This window comes from Oncorhynchus nerka, linkage group LG4 (assembly GCF_034236695.1).
Source record: "Oncorhynchus nerka isolate Pitt River linkage group LG4, Oner_Uvic_2.0, whole genome shotgun sequence".
NCBI lineage: Eukaryota > Metazoa > Chordata > Actinopteri > Salmoniformes > Salmonidae > Oncorhynchus > Oncorhynchus nerka.
The window spans coordinates 77,557,269-77,582,938 of record NC_088399.1 but is presented as its reverse complement, the minus strand read 5'-3'; the positions used below and the strand labels follow the sequence as shown (position 1 = coordinate 77,582,938).

The 25,670-nt window shown below is 43.6% G+C and overlaps 1 protein-coding gene and 2 long non-coding RNA genes across 4 annotated transcripts in view; 1 reads left to right on the top strand and 2 right to left on the bottom strand.

Moving 5' to 3' along the window:
- Positions 1-3,789: 3,789 nt before the first annotated feature.
- On the bottom strand, positions 3,790-5,428 carry LOC135571468 (uncharacterized). Its single transcript, XR_010463843.1, has 2 exons — positions 4,811-5,428; positions 3,790-4,081 (listed from the first exon to the last, which is right to left on the bottom strand). It is a non-coding gene; the product is annotated as an uncharacterized LOC135571468 (long non-coding RNA).
- Positions 5,429-11,849: 6,421 nt separating this feature from the next.
- LOC115117811 (uncharacterized) lies at positions 11,850-13,426 on the top strand. Its single transcript, XR_003861740.2, has 3 exons — positions 11,850-11,984; positions 12,822-12,946; positions 13,195-13,426. It is a non-coding gene; the product is annotated as an uncharacterized LOC115117811 (long non-coding RNA).
- A 419-nt stretch (positions 13,427-13,845) lies between these two features.
- Positions 13,846-25,670, bottom strand: part of LOC115117810 (SWI/SNF complex subunit SMARCC1-like) — a 32,134-nt gene continuing 20,309 nt past the window's right edge. For both annotated transcript variants that reach the window (XM_029646312.1, XM_029646313.1), the window contains exons 17-26: positions 23,274-23,444; positions 21,082-21,340; positions 20,916-20,990; positions 19,193-19,248; positions 18,951-19,083; positions 18,723-18,868; positions 16,933-17,067; positions 16,656-16,785; positions 16,485-16,571; positions 13,846-14,137 (exon numbers count right to left, since the gene is read on the bottom strand). In XM_029646312.1, coding sequence (XP_029502172.1) covers positions 14,052-14,137; positions 16,485-16,571; positions 16,656-16,785; positions 16,933-17,067; positions 18,723-18,868; positions 18,951-19,083; positions 19,193-19,248; positions 20,916-20,990; positions 21,082-21,340; positions 23,274-23,444 — 1,278 coding nt within the window. In that variant the 3' untranslated portion in view covers positions 13,846-14,051. The remainder of the gene's footprint in view (positions 14,138-16,484; positions 16,572-16,655; positions 16,786-16,932; positions 17,068-18,722; positions 18,869-18,950; positions 19,084-19,192; positions 19,249-20,915; positions 20,991-21,081; positions 21,341-23,273; positions 23,445-25,670) is intronic.

The following is a 25,670-nucleotide window of genomic DNA, read 5'->3' as shown; positions in this document are numbered from 1 at the left end:
CTTCTAGTGTCCTAAGTTTTCATAACTGTGACCTTAATTGCCTACCGTCTGTAAGCTGTTAGTGTCTTAACGACCGTTCCACAGGTGCATGTTCATTAATTGTTTATGGTTCATTGAACAATCATGGGAAACAGTGTTTAAACTCTTTACAATGAAGATCTGTGAAGTTATTTGGATTTTTACAAATTATATTTGAAAGACAGGGTCCTGAAAAATAACATGGGCCATGCATGACCTGTGTGTTCACCATGTATAACTGCAACGCTTGTGGCTGTTTAGAAGGAAACCATTTGGGTGATATCATTATCACCCCCCCGCTCTCTAATAAACTCAGCAAAAAAAGAAACATCCCTTTTTCAGGACCCTGTCTTTCAAAGATAATTCATAAAAATCCAAATAACTTCACAATCTTCATTGTAAAGGGTTTAAACACAGATAGGTCACCCTCTATCTGTCAGTGCCAACCTCTTTCCCTCGGGTCTCTCTGACCTGTCTTCACAGCCTCCGATTCCTCTCCACCCTCAGGTCCCACAGGCCCTGTGACTGCTGCACTGGCAGTGGGTCACCCACTTCTCTACCAGTTTTGACCTCTTTTGCTCTGGTCTTGCTCTGGCCTCCCGGCTTCCTTGCCTGCTCTTCAAAGCCTCCATCTCCCATCCCCCAGCTCCAGGTTCCAATGGCCCCATCTCAGTCCAGTGGCTCACCCTCTATCTGCCAGTTTCGACCATGCTCCTTCCTTAAGGTTCGGCTGCCTCTACTGCAGCGTCTCCTCCCCTCCCTGCCTACTAATCCGCTGTCCCTGCTATGTTAGCGGCTCACCCCCTCTCTCTGCCAATGACTACCCTCCCTCTCCACCAGCGACAAACTCCATTTTCGCCTCTGGTCCCACTGGTTCTGTCACCGCCACCCCTGCAGTGCCTCACCTTCTCTGCCAGCAACGACTGCCCAGCCAGCTATATGTGCCTGCTGCTACTGTTCCCCACAGCTGTGACTTCTGTTCAGTGAGCTGATTGCCTAAATGTTCCAGTTTAATGCTCAGCCTCACCATTCCCTCTCAACGGCCGCCTGGCTTCCTCCACCCAACCCCCTCCACTTCAATTTGCATCCAGTCTCTTCCTCTCTTCGCACACTCCTTCTTCATGCCAGTGAGAACCTCTCCCCATTTAACCCTGTGATCGCTGCTCCAGCAGCGGCTCACTCTCTCTCTGCTGACCTTTCCCCACATCAGGTCCCCCCGTCCTTGGCCTTCTTGTACTAGAGACATCTGCTCGGCTCGGCTTAGGAGTTGGTTAACTACCACTCCATCGTTATTGGTCTGGACATTCATTTTGGTGGGGCAAAAATCTACAACTGCCATTGCCTGTTTTCAGCTGTCACTGCCTCCAGGCTCCTACAGTGAAATGTCAGCACATACTGGGGTGCTCACGATAGCTCTATGGTGTCTCCTTGACCACGGGGTGTCTATCACTGCAACCTCCGGTTGTTCATCCCACCCTGCCTGTATTCTGTCTGCCCTGATTCAAGTGGCCCCTGATCCATCCCACCCTGCCTGTATTCTGTCTGCCCTGATTCAAGTGGCCCCTGATCCATCCCGCACTGCCTCTGCTTGCTGCTCCACTCCCTCTTCCTTCCTCTGGACAATGCATGTACTTGGCTTCCTCTGTGGTGAAGGAAAGCAGCCCCCCCCATGCTCCAACGACCTGGTTACTACATTTGCCTTTGACACTCCAGTGGTGGCTCACCCCCTCTGACAGTGATGACTTCTATCCCTGCAGTGCTTCACTTTCCATCTCTACCAGTTGTCATGACTTGACTTTCATTTAATCTGATGACTATTTATTTAATCCACTAACTGTGTTTAATTGTTTCCCGTCTAAATGAACCATGTAACAATTAACTCATCAGGAATTGGGGCACCATGGAAGAAGTTGTTTAACGAGTTACCATCTCCCGAATGAAACTCTAGAAGATTTGTTATCAATATGTCACCGCATATCAATTCTCATTCTGAACAGTTGTGACCTTCTTGGATCTGCAAGAATCCCAACCTTGCTCATTATTCAGTACTACACAAATTGGTTTATTTACTAAATCATTCCAGAATACACACTTACATGAGACAAGGGTCCCTAGTTGACTGACAAGATATGATGGCTTGTTACATCTTAGATGGAGAAGTGGAAAACAGAGGAAAAGGGGACATTTATCGTGGATACATTCTATAACTCGTTTCACAATCATATATCTTGCACATGAACCACCACCTGTTTTGGGGTAAGAAAATAATGGATGTATTTACATGTTGAATGCCTTCGTTCGTCTATCTCGGTTAGAACCAAGCCCCCTCGGAAGGTTGTTTCGGTGGGCTCTCTTATGGGCGTAAGGCTCTGATTGTCCACCAGAGGTCACAATGTCCTTAGTTGTGGACATGGGCTCCAGCTCTTAGTCTCTCTGGTCTAAAGGAAGGTGAGTTTATTTCTTCACATCGTTTCGAGGTTCAGAGTTTCAACCATTTCCATTTCCAACAGCTAACGCTCCATGTTTTTCTGGTCTAATATGTTCATTCTTAGCTAGTCCTTTTAAGCACTCTAGTTGGAAAGGGCAGTCCATCACACTGACACTGACCTCATTCGGGGCATGATTAGAAGTTCTCTTATGACTCCTAAAATGACATTCTTATCTTAACAAAAATAGTTTCATCCATTTTCATATCACATAGACAACTTGACAGATAAAGGGGGTATCATTCGTAAGTTAAAGTATTTGGTTGATACAGTTTTTAATAGTATCACAAAATGAAAACCAATATGACAGTTTTCTACATCTGCCCACTGACCATTTCTCACATTCAAATGTTAGAAATATTGTTCCAAAGTTTACTTTTTGGACATTAGCGTTTTGTCCCCATGTGCAGTTGCAAACTGTAGTCTACCTTTTTTAATGGCTGTTTTGGAGCAGTGGCTTCTTCCTTGCTGAGCGACCTTTCAGGTTATGTCGATATAGGACTCGTTTTACTGTGAATATAGATACTTTTGTAGGCTATTCCTCCAGCATCTTCACAAGGTCTTTTGCTATTGTTCTGGGATTGATTTGCACTTCTTGCACCAAAGTACGTTAATCTCTAGCAGACAGAAGGCGTCTCCTTCCTGAGCGGTATGACGGCTGCGTGGTCCCATGGGGTTTATACTTGCGTACTACTACTTGGACAGATGAACGTGGTACCTTCAGGCATTTGGAAATTGCTCCCAAGGATGAACAAGATTTGTGGAGGTCTACAATTTTTTTTCTGGGGTCTTGGCTAATTTCTTCTGATTTTCGCATGATGTCAAGCACAGAGGCACTGAGTTTGAAGGTAGGCCTTGAAATACATCCACACCTACAATTGACTCAAATTATGTCAGTTAGCCTATCAGAAGCTTCTAAAGCTATGACGTAATTTTCTGGAATTTTCCAAGCTGTTTAAAGGCACTGTCAACTTAGTGTATGTAAACTTCTGACCCACTGGAATTGTGATAGAGTGAAATAATCTGTCTAAACAACCTATAATACTTTTCCTCTAAAACACTCACCATCAAACTCAAGATGACGACTGATATTCTCCCAAATTAGCCACTAGTACCATTAAGTTCCAATGTTTCAGCTAGAGTATGGTGCTGTAATTATTTTATACTTGTTGGTCAGTATCCAGTACTGGATCTGTGATGTCAATGTCCTGTAAAATAGAGTATCACGTCCAACATCATTGAACTCTGAACACACACACAGTAAAAAAGGACACGTACACAGATCGATAGTTTCATATAAAACACAATGATTTGCGTATACTCTTCAGCACTGGTCAATAAAGCATACAGCAAGTGTGTGTAACAATGGTTAAATGACATCAAAATGAGGACCTGTCCAATGTGAAGATTAGATTCCTTGACTGTTTCTTACTGTGGATCCAAAATATGTACTGTGTGTATTCATAAGGTGACTGGGGTCAAGGTGTGGTCTCATGTTTCTGCTCCCCGGCTGTGTATGGCTGTGCTTGGAGGACCAGGCTGGGTCGGAGCTATCCCATCAGGCTGTGGTGGTGGGTCTGACAGAAGAGAAGAAGAAACTACATGAGCGGGCACGTTCCAGCGGATCAGTTTCATGCAGTTAGTTACCAGCGTTGGTCACCGCCTTTTAAAAAGTGGGTGGCATTATAGGGATAAAAAAAAATCCGACTTGCACCTTACATATCAACTGCATGAACTTCGTAAAATCCATGTGCTCAAAGGCCATTGCTTGCATTGTGGAAGGCGCTATAGTCAATTAAAGGTGTTTTTGATTGACCACGAGAACGTTACCAAAGCCATGACTGAAACAGGAACCAACTTTGCTGAGATTTAAAAGACAGTGGATACAAATGAATGTGATATTTGAAACCTTTCTAACCAATGAATTGTATAAATGTTTTCAGTTCATGAGTGTGTGATACAGGTGGTAGAGACAAGTTTATTTTGATCTTATTAATAAGAAACTTTAATAAAACAATGGCAGCTATATGTTGATTTGGGGCTTCCTGTTGGAAAACAACAATGACCAACTTTTGGCTGTGGCAGATACACCTCCCCAAACTTCAATCGTCAACTTCCGTCAACATACAGAGCATTCGGAAAGTATCCAGACCCCGTCCCCTTTCCACATTGTGTTGCGTTACAGCCTTTATTCTAAAATCGATTAAAACTCATTTTCTTCATCAAACAATATCCCATAATGACAAAGCAAAAACAGGTTTTTAGAAATTGTAGCAATTCTTTTTACAAATAAAACACAGAAATACCTTATGTAAATAAGTCCAACCACACCAAGACAGTCGTGAAGAGGGCACGACAAAGCCACTCCCCCCTCAGGAAACTAAAAAGATGTGGCATAGGTCCTGAGATCCTCAAAAGGTTCTACAGCTGCAACATTGAGAGCATTGGTTGCATCACTGCCTGGTACGGCAATTGCTTGGCCTCCAACCACAAGGCACTTCAGAGGGTAGTGCGTACAGCCCAGTACATCACTGGAGCAAAGCTGCCTGCCATCCAGGACCTCTACACCAGGTGGTGTCAGAGGAAGGTCCTAGAAATTGTCAAAGACCCCAGCCACCCCAGTCATAGACTGTTCTCTCTACTACCGCATGGCAAGCGGTACCGGAGTGCCAAGTCTAGGACAAAAAGGCTTCTCAACAGTTTTTACCTCCAAGCCATAAGACTCCTGAACAGGTAATCAAACGGCTACCCGGACTATTTGCATTGTGTGCCCCCCCCAATCCCTATTTTATGCTGCTGTTACTCTCTGTTCATCATATATGCACAGTCACTTTAACTATACATTCATGTACATACTACCTAAATTGGCCGGCCCAACCAGTGATCCAGCACATTGGCTAACCTGGCTATCTGCATTGTGTCCCACCACCCACCACCCGCCAACCCCTCTTTTACACTACTGCTACTCTCTGTTCATCATATATGCATAGTCACTTTAACGATATCTACATGTACATACTACCTCAATAAGCCTAACTAACAGGTGTCTGTATATAGCTTTTCTACTCTTTTTTCAAATGTCTTTTTACTGTTGTTTTATTTCTTTACTTACCCACACACACACCTTTTTTCCCACACCATTGGTTAGAGCCTGTAAGTAAGCATTTCACTGTTGTATTCGGCACACGTAACAAATAAACTTTGATTTGATTTGAGTATTCCGAACCTTTGCTCTGAGACTCGAAATTGAGCTCCGGTGCATTCTGTTTCCATTGACCATCCCTGAGATGTTTTTACAAATGGATTGAAGTTCACCTGTGGTATATTGAATTGTTTGGACAGGATTTGGAAAGGCACACAGCTGTCTATATAACATCCTGACAGTTAACAGTGCATGTCAAAGCCATGAGGTTGAAGGAATTGTCCATAGAGCTCCGAGACAGGATTGTGTCGAGATAAATATCTGGGGAAGGGTACCAAAACATTTGTGCAGCATTGTATGTCCCCAAGAACACAGTGACCTCCATCATTCTATTTGCATTGACCCCCCCCCCCCCCCCCCCCTTTTTATGCTGCTGCTACTCGCTGTTTAATATCTATGCATAGTCAATTTACCCCTACCTACATGTACATATTACCTCAATTAACCCAACTAACTCGGTACCGGTACCGCCTGTATATAGTCTCGTTATTGTTGTTTTATTGTTGCTCTTTTATTTTATTAAAATGTAGTTTCTTTAGTAAATGTTTTTTTCCTTAACTCTTATTTTTCTTAAAACTGCATTGTTGGTTAAGGGCTTGTAAGTAAGCATTTCACAGTATTCGGCGAATGTGACAAATAAAATAAGATTTGAAACCCACACATGGGTGGTTTCCACTAGCTGGAAAATGCAGGCTTTTGGCCGCTTAAATCAATTAAAAGACAACTTAAATCGTAGCCGGCCAAATTGTCCAGGGCTGCCTATCATACATCCCGATTTCAGCTTCAGCACCATTCTCTCACTCATTACCCTCTGCCTTACACGCATGCACCTGCTGCTGAAGAGAGAAAGAGAGCTAGAGAGGAGCCTTGGGATACTGTTTATTGCGAGGATGTAGGTCTTTTGCACTGAAGTAAAACGAAAGTTAGAGTACATGCCTATAGTGAAAAGTCCACAAGGGGAATGTCCCCTGAATGGACAAGTTTTAATATTGTGTTGGACAAAGATGAGAAGAACGTTGGCTTGGCCAAATGCAGGCTACTGTGCAAGTAGCTATTCAGGTAGGATGCAATTTTGGAACTTTATTGTGTATTTTTTTCATATTTATAATTATTTGTTTTATCCTTATTGTATATCATTGTTATTATTGTAAGCCTATTTATTCATCTAAACCAGTTCTTTAAATAAGCCAAACGTGTTTTGTTACATCAGTTGAGAAATTGTCACTGGCTAAATTAAGTCCGATCTGTCTTTTTAAATGTGTTATCCGTATTTAGTTTAAGGTTCTAAGTAGGCCTGTTGTAAAATAAATACCATTAGCCACCTGCTGTCATTTGTTGGGTACGGTAGGCACTAGCCTTTCTAGGTAATTGCTGCAAAAATGTGAAGTTTTAAACCAGTTCACAAGTGTTTTGTTTCATTCTGTTCCAACTGTAATATTGTGTTTGCCACAATATAATATCCTACTCATGTTTTCCCTATAAGCAATGGCTTGAGTTACATTAGAAATTACGTGATCTTCCTGTCCGGGTTGGCACCCCCCCTTGGGTTGTGCCGTGGGGGAGATCTTCGTGGGCTATACTCATCCTTGTCTCAAGATGGTAAGTTGGTGGTTGAAGATATCCCTCTAGTGGTGTGGGGGCTGTGCTTTGGCAAAGTGGGTGGGGTTATATCCTGCCTGTTTGGCCCTGTCCGGGTGTATCGTCGGACGGGGCCACAGTGTCTCCTGACCCCTCCTATCTCAACCTCCAGTATTTATGCTGCAGTAGTTTATGTGTCGGGGGGCTCAGTCTGTCATAGCTGGAGTATTTCTCCTGTCTTATCCGGTGTCCTGTGTGAATGTAAGTATGCTCTCTCTAATTCTCTCTCTCTCTGAGGACCTGAGCCCCAGGACCATGCCTCAGGACTACCTGGCCTGATGACTCCTTGCTGTCCCCAGTCCACCTGGCCGTGCTGCTGCTCCAGTTTCAACTGTTCTGCCTGCGGCTATGGAACCCTGAACTGTTCACCGGACGTGCTACCTGTCCCAGACCTGTTGTTTTCAACTTTCTAGAGACAGCAGGAGCGGTAGAGATACTCTGAATATACTGACATATACTCCTGATGGGCTGACCTGTTGCACCCTTGACAACCACTGTGATTATTATTATTTGACCCTGCTGGTCATCTATGAACATCTTGGCCATGTTCTGTTATAATCTCCACCCGGCACAGCCAGAAGAGGACTGGCCACCCCTCATAGCCTGGTTCCTCTCTAGGTTTCTTCCTAGGTTCTGGCCTTTCTAGGGAGTTTTTCCTAGCCGCCGTGCTTCTACACCTGCATTGCTTGCTGTTTTGGGTTTTAGGCTGGGTTTCTGTACAGCACTTTGAGATATCAGCTGATGTAAGAAGGGATTTATGAATACATTTGATATGATATACAGTTGAAGTCAGAAGTTTACATACACTTAGGTTGGAGTCATTAAAACTCGTTTTTCAACCACTCCACAAATTGATTGTTAACAAACTATAGTTCTGGCAAGTCGGTTAGGACATCTACTCTGTGCATGACAAGTAATTTTTCCAACAATTGTTTACAGACAGATTATTTCACTTATAATTCACTGCATCAAAAATCTATTGGGTCAGAAGTTTATATACACTAAGTTGACTGTGCCTTATGTATTTCTTAGTGTATTTCAAGGCCTACCTTCAAACTCAGTGCCTCTTTGCTTGAAATCATGGGAAATCAAAAGAAATGTAGACCTCCACAAGTCTGGTTCATTTCAAAATGCCTGAGCAATTTCCAAATTCCTGAAGGTACCACGTTCATCTGTACAAACAATAGTACGCAAGTATAAACACCATGGGACCAAGCAGCCCTCATACCGCTCAGAAAGGAGACGTGTTCTATCTCCTAGAGATTAACGTACTTTGGTGTGAAAAGTGCAAATCAATCCCAGAACAGCAGCAAAAGACCTTGTACCTGTTTCCTCCAGCATCTTCACAAAAGTATATATATCCACAGAAAAATGAGTCCTATATCGACATAACCTGAAAGGCTGCTCAGCAAGGAAGAAGCCACTGCTCCAAAACCGTCATAAAAAAGCCAGACTACGGTTTGCAACTGCACCTTTGGGGACAAAGATCGTACTTTTAGGATAAATGTCCTCTGGTCTGATGAAACAAAAATAGAACTGTTTGGCCATAATGACCATTGTTATGTTTGGAGGAAAAGGGAAGTCTTGCAAGCCGAAGAACACCATCCCAACCGTGAAGCACGGGGTGGCAGCATCACATTGTGGGGGTGTTTTGCTGTAGGAGGGACTGATGCACTTCACAAAATAGATGGTATCATGAGGAAAGGAAAATGATGTGGATATATTGAAGCAACATCTCAAGACATCAGTCAGGAAGTTAAAGCTTGGTCGCAAATGGGTCTTCCAAAATGGACAATGACCCCAAGCATACTTCCAAAGTAGTGACAAAATGGCTTAAGGACAACAAAGTCAAGGTATTGGAGTGGCCATCACAAAGCCCTGACATCAACCCTATAGAAAATGTGTGGGCAGAACTGAAAAAGCATGTGGGAGCAAGGAGGCCTACAAACCTGACTCAGCTACACAAGCTCTGTCAGGAGGAATGGGCCAAAATTCACCCAACTTATTGTGGGAAGCTTGTGGAAGGCTACCCAAAACTTTTTACTCAAGTTAAACAATTTAAAGGCAATTCTACGAAATACTAATTGAGTGTATGTAAACTTATGACCCATTGGGAGTGTGATGAAATAAATAAAAGCTGAAATAAATCATTCTCTCTACTATTATTCTGACATTTCACATTCTTAAAATGAAGTGGTGATCCTAACTGACCTAAGACATGGAATTGTTACTAGGAGTAAATGTCAGGAATTGTGAAAAACTGAGTTTAAATGGAGTTAGGCTAAGCTGTAGTTAGGCTAAGCTGTATGTAAACTTCTGACTTCAACTGTATGCATGAAAATACACAGTAAAAGTCAGCCATGCGTCATTTTCAACAGAACGCACCATGTAGGCAGAGTAGTCACACTTCCTTACCAACTACTAGAACTGTACATTTGTTTTACCACTTGAGGAAATTCAGTAAGAACATGTTTTTGAATCCATGCAGCTTCTACATTTAGGCCTATAAAAGGTTTTTAGCTTTATTTATTGATTGAACCCAAGTTGCATTGTCTTATGTCAGACAGCACGAAGAACCGTCTGTACTGTTTGAGGGACAAGCATAGTTTCTTTAAATAAATAGACCTGATTCTAAATACATTACATAGGCCTGATTATCAAATGGGCCATTTTTCAATATGTTAATATATAACAATATATGCCTGTTGTAGGCTATAAGTATTTTATCTAATAAGACAGATACACACAGAGGACAGAGAGTGATAAGATAAAATTATGTGTGTGTGTGTGTGTGGTACTATAAAATAATCATAATCCTGTAAATGAGCACCATTGGGTGTTGCAAAAGTGAAAAGTGAAAGTACACAACTATACTCTCCCAATGTATAGTCACCAGGTTACATCTCTGTGTGGAGAGAAGATACTTTATAACAAGGACAATATCAATACATACAGTGCACTCTGAAAGTTTTTTTTTTATTAACCAAAAAAGTGTTAAACAAATCAATATATTTGAGATTCTTCAAAGTAGCCACCCTTTGCCTTGATGACAGCTTTGCACATGCCATACTACTAACTTCTCATTATAACTAACGTTGCTTTATAGAGAGTAGGCAACTAAGACAGATAGTGATGTGGTGCTCAGTGGTGAGGCTGAGGCAGGGTGCAATGAACCAGAGCACACAGAGAGAGAGGAAGCGAGCACAGAGAGAGAGGAAGCCAGCAGAGAGAGAGAGAGAGAGAGAGGAAGCAAGCAGAGAGAGAGAGAGAGAGAGAGAGGAAGCAAGCAGAGAAAGAGAGAGAGAGAGAGAGAGGAAGCAAGCAGAGAGAGAGAGAGAGAGAGCGAGAGAGAGAGCGATTTGTACATTGGTTTCCATGTGGGATCCCCTGAGAAAATCGGTACTAAACTTACCAAAAAGTTAGGAACTGAATAAAAGGTAGATATGTTTCCACACGTGGTCGATATTCCCCATAAGGCTTAGGCATACATTAAAAGGCAAACAATACAGTTGTAAAAATGTAAAGTTTTGGTTTTGTCACTGATTTTACGTGCAGCGTGAATCATTTCTCATAATTGTATGACATTACAATTGTAGCTAATAAGCTTTGTGCTTATAGATTGACTGAGGTGAATGAACGTACAGCCTCTAAGTGATACTAGCTGGGGTCATTTTTGCTTGTTTTAGCTGTTCTCAAAATAGCATTTAAAAAAAGTATAATTGTATAGAAATGCAGTAATTGAGCTTCAGCTTTGTTAACTGGTCACTGCCCTGGTTGTACTAATCCCGAGATATGCTAAATTCAGATGTGTTCTTTCTGTAAATCACTGTAAATCGTATATATTAGGTCGAATATTTCATTGATTAGTGTAATATTTCTTAATCCAGGTCTTGGGGACACAAAGAGGTGCACATTTGAGTTATTGTCCCAGCAGTACACAGCTGATTATATTAATAAAGTGTGAATTGGAGGGGGGGGTTGCACCCCTTTCAGTTCCCAGGATCAAGATGAAGAGCTACTGGATTAGAGCAACACAGAGCCAGTGTTTAGGCCAAACACTCTAAACCGATTGCTTTTACAATCTCCACCCAGCAGAGCTAGAAAAGGACTGACCACCCCTCAGAGGCCAGTTTCTCTCTGGGTTTATTCCTAGGTTCCTGCCTTTCAAGGGAGTTATCCTAGCCACCATGCTTCTACATCTGCATTGCTTGCTCTTTGGGGTTTTAGTCTGGGTTCTGTATAGCACTTTTTGAGACCTGCTGATGTAAAACGGGCTTTATACATACATATGGTGTGTGTGTGAACAAAACATTTCAAAGAAATGGGCCTAGTTTCCTATAAGTCAGTTGTGACATCACAACCGAAAGTGACTGATTCTGAAATCTCAGACTTCCGAGCGTTCAAAAGTACTGGAAACTCGCAGAGCTCTGAGTTTAGAGCAATGATTTTCCGACTCGAAGATCACAGACGTGATCTTTTTTTTTTAGAGTTCCAAGTTGTTAGAACGCCGCATTAAGGCGTTTCCGTGTGAATGTCGTCGCGATGTAGGTGTTTTCCAGAGCGATCATTAACGCAGAACACACACCTTTGGGCTCTTGAAGGGACATATTCATTATCTCAGACAAGATGGCTTTGCTTATGTGAGTAGCAAATATGTGTTATACTGTACTTGTCACCAGGGTTCGGATCAATATTATTTCACTTCAGTCAATTCAAGAACTAAGAATTAAAATTCCTAATTTGTATCATAAAGAATCATTGGGGGAAGGTGAAATGGGAATTGACCCAAACGCTGATTGTCACCACTAGCTTTTTGGCGGGAGGGGGTGCTTCACGAAGCAACTCAAATGACGTACAAACGGCATCGTGTAACGGCAGTTATAAATGTTTTTTGTACTCATTTCAAGTTATGCATGTGATGAGAGTCTAATTCAAACATTTAATTTGTTGAAACGACTGGACATATTAGATTAGGTGTAACATTTCATTGATAAAAGCAACAGAGCCTTATATTTAGGACAAACTATATGGCTCTGTGTTGCTCTAATCAATGGAATGTCGGCGCTGTATCGACGCATCATTAAAATGATCATATTGCCAGCTAACTAAAATGAAGGGAGAGGAGACAAGATAATTGAACGCTAAATGATCACTAGGGTGCAGTGCGTCCATGCATGTCTGATTTTCGCCTATTTCATAACCGAGGCCACTTGAGTCTAAGCAACACTGCCACTCCCAGGCTATCATCATTAGGTTAAACAAGTGAAAGTGTTCTGTGGAGTGATTCACCACCTGTGTGGAGTCTGAACTGAGCACATATCTACAAAAGACATACTGACTCTCAAACGAGGGTTTTTGTTCTGTGAGTAGTGTAATTGTCTTTGTCACCATTTCCCTCATCACTGTGAACCTGTGAAAATGTCAAATGGTGAGCTTGTCATTAAATTATTAATGGACATTTCCCTTAATTTCAACAGTCAGGGATTGGCTATCTGGGGCTTTAAAATCGGTCTGCTGGCAGTATCAACTAAAACTCTCATCGTTATTGGAATTATCGTTGTTGTAGTAATTGCAACATACTACCTTGCCAAATCGCTTTATGGTGAGTAAGGCTAGGTTTAAAATGTATACAATGACCAATACAATGCATTTTGTAAAAAGTTGAAGATGTATTTTTTTGTCCGATGGTTGTGTGTGATTTGTCCTACACTTTTTGGTCCTGATCAAAACAAGGAGAAAATGAATGCTGTCCATATTGACCTATACATTCAAGAATCCCTTTGCTTTGAATCACACTGATGCAATAGAAAACCCTACTGATTGGGCTGGTACTGTTTTATAATTCAACAGGGAAACAGAAGGCGGCTTAAACCTCAGCAACATGACTAACGACTGGAGAGCAGCCAGAGGTTGATTAACTCGACGACGTACTGTCTCTCTTTACTGCTTTACTGCTCATTACATGGGTTTTTACAATGAGTTGTAAAGGGAAATTGTCTATATGCTCTTGAGCAAGGCACTAATCCAGAGTGACTTACAATTATAATTGTAATGTGTGGCAATTAAATGTATTCATCCCTCATCCTCCGTTTGACTTTAATGGTTTTCAAACTACATGTCTGGGTGGGTGGGAGGGATCGATGAAAGAAAAAGGGATATGACAATGAGTTTTTATGAAAGACCATCATGAGGGTGAGGTGCAGCGCTGGTCCCGTAGGGCTGCTATACTGTGGTTCTGGTCCTATCAAACTCTACAGTCAATGAAAGAAACCAACCTATAATACTTTCTCTAAAACTCACCCTCATACACAAGATGACTGATATTCTCCCAAACTAGCCACTAGTACTGTTTCAGCTAGTTAGAGTATGGTGCAATATTTCTTTCATACTTCAGTCAGTATCCAGTACTGTATCTGTGTGATGTCAATGTCCTGTAAAATAGAGTATCACGTCCAACATCATTGAACTCACACACAGTAAAAAAGGACACGTACACAGATCGATAGTTTCATATAAAACACAATGATTTGCGTATACTCTTCAGCACTGGTCAATAAAGCATACAGCAAGTGTGTGTAACAATGGTTAAATGACATCAAAATGAGGACCTGTCCAATGTGAAGATTAGATTCCTTGACTGTTTCTTACTGTGGATCCAAAATATGTACTGTGTGTATTCATAAGGTGACTGGGGTCAAGGTGTGGTCTCATGTTTCTGCTCCCCGGCTGTGTATGGCTGTGCTTGGAGGACCAGGCTGGGTCGGAGCTATCCCATCAGGCTGTGGTGGTGGGTCTGACAGAAGAGAAGAAGAAACTACATGAGCGGGCACGTTCCAGCGGATCAGTTTCATGCAGTTAGTTACCAGCGTTGGTCACCGCCTTTTAAAAAGTGGGTGGCATTATAGGGATAAAAAAAAATCCGACTTGCACCTACATATCAACTGCATGAACTTCGTAAAATCCATGTGCTCAAAGGCCATTGCTTGCATTGTGGAAGGCGCTAGTCAATTAAAGGTGTTTTTGATTGACCACGCGAACGTGACCAAAGCCATGACTGAAACAGGAACCAACTTTGCTGAGATTTAAAAGACAGTGGATACAAATGAATGTGATATTTGAAACCTTTCTAACCAATGAATTGTATAAATGTTTTCAGTTCGTGAGTGTGTGATACAGGTGGTAGAGACAAGTTTATTTTGATCTTATTAATGAGAAACTTTAATAAAACAATGGCAGCTATATGTTGATTTGGGGCTTCCTGTTGGAAAACAACAATGACCAACTGTTGGCTGTGGCAGATACACCTCCCCAAACTTCAATCGTCAACTTCCGTCTGCATTACTAAGTCAACATACAGAGCATTCGGAAAGTATCCAGACCCCGTCCCCTTTCCACATTGTGTTGCGTTACAGCCTTTATTCTAAAATCGATTAAAACTCATTTTCTTCAAACAATATCCCATAATGATAAAGCAAAAACAGGTTTAGAAATTGTAGCAATTTCTTTAACAAATAAAACACAGAAATACCTTATGTAAATAAGTCCAAACACACCAAGACAGTCGTGAAGAGGGCACGACAAAGCCACTCCCCTCTCAGGAAACTAAAAAGATTTGGCATAGGTCCTGAGATCCTCAAAAGGTTCTACAGCTACAACATTGAGAGCATCGGTTGCATCACTGCCTGGTATGGCAATTGCTCGGCCTCCAACCACAAGGCACTCCAGAGGGTAGTGCGTACGGCCCAGTACATCACTGAAGCAAAGCTGCCTGCCATCCAGGACCTCTACACCAGGTGGTGTCAGAGGAAGGTCCTAGAAATTGTCAAAGACCCCAGCCACCCCAGTCATAGACTGTTCTCTCTACTACCGCATGGCAAGCGGTACCGGAGTGCCAAGTCTAGTACAAAAAGGCTTCTCAACAGTTTTTACCTCCAAGCCATAAGACTCCTGAACAGGTCATCAAATGGCTACCCGGACTATTTGCATTGTGTGCCCCCCCCAATCCCTATTTTATGCTGCTGTTACTCTCTGTTCATCATATATGCACAGTCACTTTAACTATACATTCATGTACATACTACCTAAATTGGCCGGCCCAACCAGTGCTCCCGCACATTGGCTAACCTGGCTATCTGCATTGTGTCCCACCACCTGCCAACCCCTCTTTTTACGCTTCTGCTACTCTCTGTTCATCATATATGCATAGTCACTTTAAAAGATACCTACATGTACATACTACCTCAATAAGCCTAACTAACAGGTGTCTGTATATAGCTTTTCTACTCTTTTTTCAAATGTCTTTTTACTGTTGTTTTATTTCTTTACTTACCCACACACACACCTTTTTTCCCACACCATTGGTTAGAGCCTGTAAGTAAGCATTTCACTGTTGTATTCGGCACACGTAACAAATAAACTTTGATTTGATTTGAGTATTCCGAACCTTTGCTCTGAGACTCGAAATTGAGCTCCGGTGCATTCTGTTTCCATTGACCATCCCTGAGATGTTTTTACAAATGGATTGAAGTTCACCTGTGGTATATTGAATTGTTTGGACAGGATTTGGAAAGGCACACAGCTGTCTATATAACATCCTGACAGTTAACAGTGCATGTCAAAGCCATGAGGTTGAAGGAATTGTCCATAGAGCTCCGAGACAGGATTGTGTCGAGATAAATATCTGGGGAAGGGTACCAAAACATTTGTGCAGCATTGAATGTCCCCAAGAACACACAGTGACCTCCATCATTCTTAACTGGAAGAAGTTTGAAACCACCATGACTCTTCCTAGAGCTGGCCACACGGCCAAGCTGAGCAATCGGGGGAGAAGGGCCTTGGTCACTGACAGAGCTCCAGAGTTCCTCTGTGGAGATGGCAGAACATTCCAGAAGGACAACAATCTCTGCAGCACTCCACCAATCAGGCCTTGATAGTAGAGTGGCCTTACGGTAGCAACTCCTCAGTAAAAGTCACATAACAGCCCGCTTGGAGTTTGCCAAAAGGCACCTAAAGGACTCTCAGACCATGAGAAACAAGATTCTCTGGTCTGATGAAACCAATATTGAAATCTGGCCGGAATGCCAAGTCATTTTTTGTGAACATTTTCTAGAGGTAAGGGGCAGTGGGGTGAGGGTACTCACACATGCCGTTTGGAGCTCCAGGGTGTCGGGGGGCCATGGTGAGAGAGTTTCCCCCAGTAGGCATCATCTGGCTGGGCATGGACTGGCCTAAAGGAGAGGTGAGAGATGGATGTTACATATTTACTATGACATTCGCACACACAACATGTGTGTGTACGTGCGAGTACAGACCTGTGTGTTGTTGTGGAGTGTATGGTGCTTGCTGCTCTCTCTGCTGTAGAATCTTCATCTCTGCATGTTTCAGCTGCTCAGAGTGGAAACTCTGTCGCTCTGACAACAGCTGCTGACGCTGTTGCTCCAACTACACTCACAGTGACAGAGGAGCAGGGAAAGAGGGACACAGATGCATGTTACATTTATAAGGAACCATTATGAAATACCCAAAGTCATGTTTAGTAGCTCCCCCAAACTAGAGCCCAATTGGCTAGATGTAGATCTGTATACTCACAGCCTCTTTCTCTCGGTCCATGATGGTCTCCAGCTCCTCAAAGTGTCTCAGTTTGATCTCCAGCTTCTTCATCTGAGTCTCCACCAGCAGAGCCACCAGAGACTTGATCTTCCTCTCCTCTACTGCTGCTAGGTGCTAGAGAGAGAGGGCAAGAGAAAGAATTACTGTATCTATTTGCTGTACACAAAATACAAAACATTTATTTCCATCACAGACTGACCAGGTAAATCCAGGTGAAAGCAATCATCCCTTATTGATATCACTTGTTAACCTCTTAAAGCCGGTGTCCTGGCTAAATTCCCAATCTGACCCTCAAACCATCACGGTCACCTAATAATCCCCAGTTAACAATTGTCTCATTCACCCCCCCCTCCCCTGTAACTATTCCCCAGGTTGTTGCTTCAAATGAGAACGTGTTCTCAGTCAACTTACCTGGTAAAACAATGGATAAAACAAAAAGCTAGGGGGCAGAATTTTCGCTTTTGGATAAATACGTGCCCAATTTCAACTTCCTGCTACTCATGCCAAGAATATAAGATATGCATATTATTCATAGATTTGGATAGAAAACACTCTGAAGTTTCTAAAAACGGTTTGAATCATGAGTATGAGCATAACAGAACTTATGTAGCAGGCAAAACCCAGAGGACTAACGGTTCAGAATTTTTTTCTTCTTCTTTCCCCCCCCCTCCCATCTCTCTTCCCTATATTGTCTTTGCCATTGGAAATGTAATAGGAACTTTCAGTTCCTACCACTTCTGTAACGGATGTGAAACGGCTAGCTTAGTTAGCGGTGGCGCGCGTTAATTAGCGTTTCAATCGGTGACGTCACTTGCTCTGAGACCTTGAAGTAGTTGTTCCCCTTGCTCTGCAAGGGCCGCGGCTTTTGTGGAGCGATGGGTAACGATGCTTCGTGGGTGACTGTTGTTGATGTGTGCAGAGGGTCCCTGGTTCACGCCTGGGTATGGGCGAGGGGACGGTCTAAAGTTATACTGTTACACTTCCACACAATGTCACCAGTGTTAGGAATATGGCTGAGGTTATTTCTTTGTCTTAACAGGAAGTAGGCCAACTCGGAACAGGGGACACATTTGTGAGTTGCACAAGACGTGAAGAGCAGAGCTTTTTTCTTTTAGCTCATGTATTGAATACAGATTGCCCCGTCTACAATTTGATCAATTATTAACATTTAAAAACACCTAACGTTGTATTACAAAAGTAGTTTGAAATATTTTGGCAAAGTTTATAGGCAACTTTTGAAATATTTTGTAGTGATGTTGCTTTTTTCAAAGCTGTTTTTTTATGGATCAAACGCGCTTTATAAATGGACATTTTCGATATATATGGACGGAATTAATCGTACAAAAGGACCAATTGTGATGTTTATGGGACATATTGGAGCTCGTCAAAGGGAATTTATATTTTATTTCAGCGTTTTGTGTAGCGCCTGCTACGCTAGCCCCTTTGTTTACTGCTGGTGAGGATGGCTGCAGGCTATCAGATAATAGCTTCATATGCTTTCGCCGAAAAGCATTTTAAAAATCTGACATGTTGGCTGGATTCACAACGAGTGTAGCTTTAATTGAGTATCTTACATGTGTCACTTAATGAAAGTTTGAATTTTATAGCATTTTATTTGAATCTGGCACTCTGCATTTCCCCTGGAAATTGGCCAGTTGAGACGCTAGCGTCTCCCCTATCCTCATTAATGGGCAGTTGACAGAGATTGGCTGATGGGTGGGTTAAGTGAGCAGCGATAGGGTGGTTTGAGGGTTGTGGGCGGGGCTTACCTTGGCCTTAGTAGCAGCAGCGCCTAGAGCAGCAGCTGCTGCCGTGGTAACGGTCCCATCTACCAACTCCAGCTCTGCTAGTCTCCTCCCTTCATCCTGCTCTACTTCCCTCCATCGTCCCGCAATCTCCTCCTTCTCCCCTCGGTCTAAAACGGAGAAGGAGATCATCTAGAACTTACATCATTACACACCATCTTGTCTGTAAAAATATAAATTAGACACACACACCTGACTCGCGGTTCCCTCCGCTATCGCAGTCTCTCTCCTCTGTGACTGTCATTTCAGCATTCTCTCTCTTAACTTGTTCTCCCTCCACTAATCTCTCTCCTCCACTGGGCTCTAGAACCGTCTGTCTATCCGCCTGGAACACACACACAATCATCACCCACTGACAATCAGATTCTCAGAAACACCAGAGTGTAAATTCCTGTCTCACTTCCTCTGACCCCACAGGTCACTTCTAGTCTCACCTGCAGAAACTGCTGGGAGCCAGAGTCAGTCTCCATCTTCTCACCATCCATCACATCTACAGGGAAGGAGAGGGAGGGATAGAGTTTATTTAACTAGGCAAGTCAGTTAAGAACAAATTCTCATTTACAATGACGGCCTAGAGAGAAAGTGTGATGAAAGGATTCTCTACTGCAGTGTTTGAGGGTTGAGGAGTGTGTGTAATATATACAGTACCAGTCAAAAGTTTGGAGACACCTAATCATTCCAGGGTTTTTTCTTTATTTGTACTATTTTCTACATTGCACAATACTAGTGAAGATATCAATACTACGAAATAACACATTAGAAGGAATCATGTAGTAACCAAAAATGTTTAAACAAATCAAAATATAGTTGATATTCTTCAAAGTAGCCACCCTTTGCAAACTCTTGGCATTCTCTCAACCAGCTTCATGAGGTAGTCACCCCAGAATGCATTTCAATTGACAGGTGTGCCTTGTTAAAAGTTAATTTGTGGAATTTCTTTCCTTCTTAATGTGTTTGAGCCAATCAGTTGTTTTGTGACAAGGTAGGGGGTATACAGAAGGCAGCCCTATTTGGTTAAAGACCAAGTTCATATTATAGCAAGAACCGCTCAAATAAGCAAAGAGAAACAACAGTCCATCATTACATTAAAACATGAAGGTCAGTCAATCCGGAAAACGTGTGCAGTCGCAAAAACCATCAACAGCTATGATGAAACTGGCTCTCATGAGGACCACCACAGGAAAGGAAGACCCAGAGTTACCTCTGCTGCAGAGGATATGTGCATTAGAGTTACCAGCCTCAGAAATTGCAGCCCAAATAAATGAGTTCAAGTAACAGATACATCAACATCAACTGTACAGAGGATACTGTGTGAATCAGGCCTTCATGGTCAAATTGCTGCAAGGAAACCACTACTGAAGGACACCAATAAGAAGAGACTTGCTTGGGCCAAAAAACACGAGCAATGGACATTAGACCTGGTGGAAATCTGTCATTTGGTCTGATGAGTCCAAATTTGAGATTTTTGGTTCCCACTGCCGGACTTTGTGAGACGCAGAGTAGGCGAACGGATGATCTCTGCATGTGTGGTTCCCACCGTAAAACATGGAGGTGTGATGGTGTGGGAGTGCTTTGCTGGTGACACTGTCAGTGATCTATTTAGAATTCAAGGCACACTTAACCAGCATGGCTACCACAGCATTCTGCAGTGACATGCCATCCCATCTGGTTTGCTCTTAGTGGGAATATCATTTGTTTTTCAACAGGACAATGACCCAACACACCTCCAGGCTGTGTAAGGGCTATTTGACCAAGGAGAGTGATGCATCAGATGACCTGGCCTCCACAATCACTCAACCTCAACCCAATTGAGATGGTTTGGGATGAGTTGGACCGCAGAGTGAAGGAAAAACAGCCAACAAGTGCTCAGCATATGTGGGAAGTCCTTGAAGACTTGTTGGAAAAGTGTTCCAGGTGAAGCTGGTAGAGAGAATGCCAAGAGTGTGCAAAGCTGTCATCAAGGCAAAGGGTGGCTACTTTGAAGAATCTCAAATATAAAATACACTTTTGTGGTTACTACATGATTCCATGTGGGTTATTTCATAGTTTTGATGTCTTCAATGTAGAAAATAGTCAAATTAAGAAAAACCCTTCAATGAGTTGGTGTGTCCAAACGTTTGACTGGTACTGTATATCTGCCGTGTTTCAGACTCCTACCTGCCTTCTCAGCCTCATTGAGTGCAGGGAACTCCAGAACCTTGTCAGCTTCCTCACGCACACGACAAAACTCCTCTACAGAGAGACAGAGACCGGGTTAACACAAACACTTGCTCTCTCTCTCTCTCACACACACACACACACACACACACACACACACACGTACCCAAAGCAGCCTTGGCGGCGGCGGAGGCAACTCTGGGATCAACCACGGACGCCAAGAACGCCACGGTGCTCATCACCGGATTCTCTGATTGGCTGAAAGGAACGGGCTGGTAGGCCAATGGGCCAAGAGAGGAGGCGGAGTCCTCCAGATACGGGTCTTCTATTGGCAGGCGCAGGAAGTGGAGGATGCACTCGTCCTGGGTACGAGACCCCACGTGTTCTGACACCTTGTTCCAGTCGTCTCTATAGACCTCTAACGCCTGGGATGGAGGGGGAGAGAGAGAAGAGAGATAGGGGAAGAAGAGAAATAGGATGGTAATAAGAGAGATAGGCATGAGGGAGAAAAGAAGGTTATTGGCCAGATAACTAATACAAATATAAGTACCAAAACAATGTTTTCAAGCATAGGTTTACAGTACAGCAATTCATCAGTTGCTGTTATGTTGTGTTGCTGCCTTGCTATGTTGTTGTCTTAAGTCTCTCTTTATGTAGTCTTCTCTCTTGTCGTGATGTGTTTTGTCCTATATTTATATTGTATTTATTTATTTATTTTAATCCCAGACCCCCGTCCCCGCAGGAGGCCTTCTGGTAGGCCGTCATTGTAAATTTGTTCTTAACTGACTTGCCTAGTTAAATAAATAATAAAATAGAGGTAGTGGAAACAACATTATCAGCATCATCATCATCATTATTGTCCAGCTCCTCAACTACCCTGAGTCATCCCCTAACCGTTTCCAACCATTGCGGCGAATCAGTACTGTGTCTGTGCAGTCAACTAGTAAAATTATTGTTTGTGAAGTAAATATGATGGTTCTCATTAAGGATCTGGTCTTCTGAGATACAGGCAAGTACACAGCAAACCAAATAACTATACAATTAAACAAATACAATATTTAAAAACCAATCAATCAAATGATCATATGGTTGGTTGCTTGAGACTAATGAGTTGTCTACAGGAACTGTTCTTTTTTCACATATATGTTTGCAGTTTAATTTTATGGGTGATCTTCTCCATTAAACACATTTCTTTCACTCTACAAGTCCATTCTTCCATAGTAGGAATGTCCTTATTTAACCAATGTGCTGTAATACATTTCTTTGAAGCAGACAAGAGTATATTTAATAGGTTTTGAAACCGTTCATGGATAACTAACTATGGCACGCTTTGGATTCTTTTCCAGGAAACATTTAAATACATTGTTTACAGAGACGAAAACACCATTCCAGAATTTCATTATTCTATGACAAAATCAAAAAACGATGTAGGTCGACAATTCCCCACATTTTCTCCAGCATTCATTGGTTGTTTCTGGTCTTCACCATTCTGTCTGGAGTTAGAATGTACCTACTAATGATATTCCATTGATACGCTTTCCATATGAATGAGTGTGTAATAATAATCATTTTCAATGTTCTCATATTCAGATTCCCATTTGCACTTAGTTTGCATAGTATTATTCTATGTCATGACAGCAATAGATTGTTATAGCTGTGTTATTGGTTCACTACCAGTTGTCCTTTTATGAGTATTGATTAGGTGTTTTTCTATGGGTGGTGTATAGACTTGGGGTACAAATGAAGTAATGATCACCTTTGAAAACCTGAATCTAGTGATAATGGGGCGAAGTCAGTAAGATATACAATACCAGTTAGGGGTGATGAGCCATAGGCTGATGGAGACTACATGGTACTTCCTCCTAATCTGGAGCAGATGATTGGACTACAGGTCCTTACTGTTGATCTTCTTTCCCAGAAAAGGTCTTACTACTGTTGCGTATTGATCACCATAGATTTGTACTATTTTCGAGCCATCTAGATGAATGTTGAATCCAAGTAATCATTAGTTGCGATCGTGTAACCCAGTAGCACCACGTAAAGTTTGGTAACCCTAGGTCACCTGATTCCTTGGCAGTTGGAGTGTTTTGTACCTCACCCTCGTTTTTTTACATTGCCAAAGAAACATTAAAATTAGACAGTCTAATTGTTGAAAAATGGATTCTGGGACCAGAATAGGTAGTGTCTGAAAGAGGAAAATATCTTTCTGATATGACAGTGTTGTAGTACTCAAGTCCAGGAGTCAGACTTGATCCGGAATCAAGTCACAATTTTCGAGACTCGACCAGTGATGACTCCGACCAGTGACTTGACTACATCACTGAGTAGAGGGAAGATAAACAGAGATGATTGGCTCACCTCCAACAGTAGGAGGGTCTCCTGTTCTGTCCAATCCCTCCCTGAACTGGCTCCTTTACTCTTGGGGTGTTTCCTGGCATACAGGTCTGTTCTGAGGCCAAAGTTCTGAGAGTCTGAGGGCTTCTCTACACTTCTCTCAGGGAAGAACAACATCTGCTGGGAGGACGACACCTGGACAGGGAGAGAGTGAGGGATGGAGAGAGAGGGATGGAGGGGAAGAGAGAGGGATGGATGGAAGAGAGAGAGGGATGGAGGGGAAGAGAGAGAGGGATGGAGGGAAGAGAGAGAGGGATGGAGAGGAAGAGAGAGAGGGATGGAGGGGAAGAGAGAGAGGGATGGAGGGGAAGAGAGAGAGGGATGGAGGGGAAGAGAGAGGGGATGGAGGGGAAGAGAGAGGGGGATGGAGGGGAAGAGAGAGGGGATGGAGAGGAAGAGAGAGAGGGATGGAGAGGAAGAGAGAGAGGGATGGAGAGGAAGAGAGAGAGGGATGGAGAGGAAGAGAGAGAGGGATGGAGAGGAAGAGAGAGAGGATGGAGAGGAAGAGAGAGAGGGATGGAGAGGAAGAGAGAGAGGGATGGAGAGGAAGAGAGAGAGGGATGGAGAGGAAGAGAGAGAGGATGGAGAGGAAGAGAGAGAGGGATGGAGAGGAAGAGAGAGAGGGATGGAGAGGAAGAGAGAGAGGGATGGAGGGGAGAGAGAGAGGGGATGGAGGGGAAGAGAGAGAGGGATGGAGGGGAAGAGAGAGAGGGATGGAGGGGAAGAGAGAGAGGGATGGAGGGAAGAGAGAGAGGGATGGAGGGGAAGAGAGAGAGGGATGGAGGGGAAGAGAGAGAGGGATGGAGGGGAAGAGAGAGAGGGATGGAGGGGAAGAGAGAGGGATGGAGAGGAAGAGAGAGAGGGATGGAGAGGAAGAGAGAGAGGGATGGAGAGGAAGAGAGAGAGGGATGGAGAGGAAGAGAGAGAGGGATGGAGAGGAAGAGAGAGAGGGATGGAGAGGAAGAGAGAGAGGGATGGAGAGGAAGAGAGAGGGATGGAGAGGAAGAGAGAGGGATGGAGAGGAAGAGAGAGAGGGATGGAGAGGAAGAGAGAGGGATGGAGAGGAAGAGAGAGAGGGATGGAGAGGAAGAGAGAGAGGGATGGAGAGGAAGAGAGAGAGGGATGGAGAGGAAGAGAGAGAGGGATGGAGAGGAAGAGAGAGGGATGGAGAGAGAGAGGATGGAGAGGAAGAGAGAGAGGGGATGGAGAGGAAGAGAGGATGGAGAGAGAGAGAGGGATGGAGAGGAAGAGAGAGGGGATGGAGAGGAAGAGAGAGAGGGATGGAGAGGAAGAGAGAGAGGATGGAGAGGAAGAGAGAGGGATGGAGAGGAAGGATGGAGAGGAAGAAGAGAGAGGGATGGAGAGGAAGATGGAGAGGGAAGAGAGAGATGGAGAGAGAGGGATGGAGAGGAAGAGAGAGAGGGATGGAGAGGAAGAGAGAGAGGGATGGAGAGGAAGAGAGATGGGGAGGAGAGGAAGAGAGAGAGGGATGGAGAGAAGAGAGGATGGATGAGAGGAAGAGAGAGAGGGATGGAGAGGAGAGGGGGATGGAGAGGAAGAGAGAGAGGGATGGAGGGAAGAGAGGGATGGAGAGGAAGAGAGAGAGGGATGGAGGGGAAGAGAGAGAGGGATGGAGAGGAAGAGAGAGAGGGATGGAGAGGAAGAGAGAGAGGGATGGAGAGGAAGAGAGAGAGGGATGGAGAGGAAGAGAGAGAGGGATGGAGAGGAAGAGAGAGGGGATGGAGAGGAAGAGAGAGAGGGATGGAGAGGAAGAGAGAGAGGGATGGAGAGGAAGAGAGAGAGGGATGGAGAGGAAGAGAGAGAGGGATGGAGAGGAAGAGAGAGGGATGGAGAGGAAGAGAGAGAGGGATGGAGAGGAAGAGAGAGAGGGATGGAGAGGAAGAGAGAGAGGGATGGAGAGGAAGAGAGAGAGGGATGGAGAGGAAGAGAGAGAGGGATGGAGAGGAAGAGAGAGGGGATGGAGAGGAAGAGAGAGAGGATGGAGGGAAGAGAGAGAGATGGAGAGGAAGAGAGAGGGATGGAGAGGAAGAGAGAGAGGGATGGAGAGGAAGAAGAGAGGGATGGAGAGGAAGAGAGAGGGATGGAGAGGAAGAGAGAGAGGGATGGAGAGGAAGAGAGAGAGGGATGGAGAGGAAGAGAGAGAGGGATGGAGAGGAAGAGAGAGGGATGGAGAGGAAGAGAGAGGGATGGAGAGGAAGAGAGAGGGATGGAGAGGAAGAGAGGGGATGGAGAGGAAGAGAGAGAGGGATGGAGAGGAAGAGAGAGGGATGGAGAGGAAGAGAGAGAGGGATGGAGAGGAAGAGAGAGGGATGGAGAGGAAGAAGAGAGGGATGGAGAGGA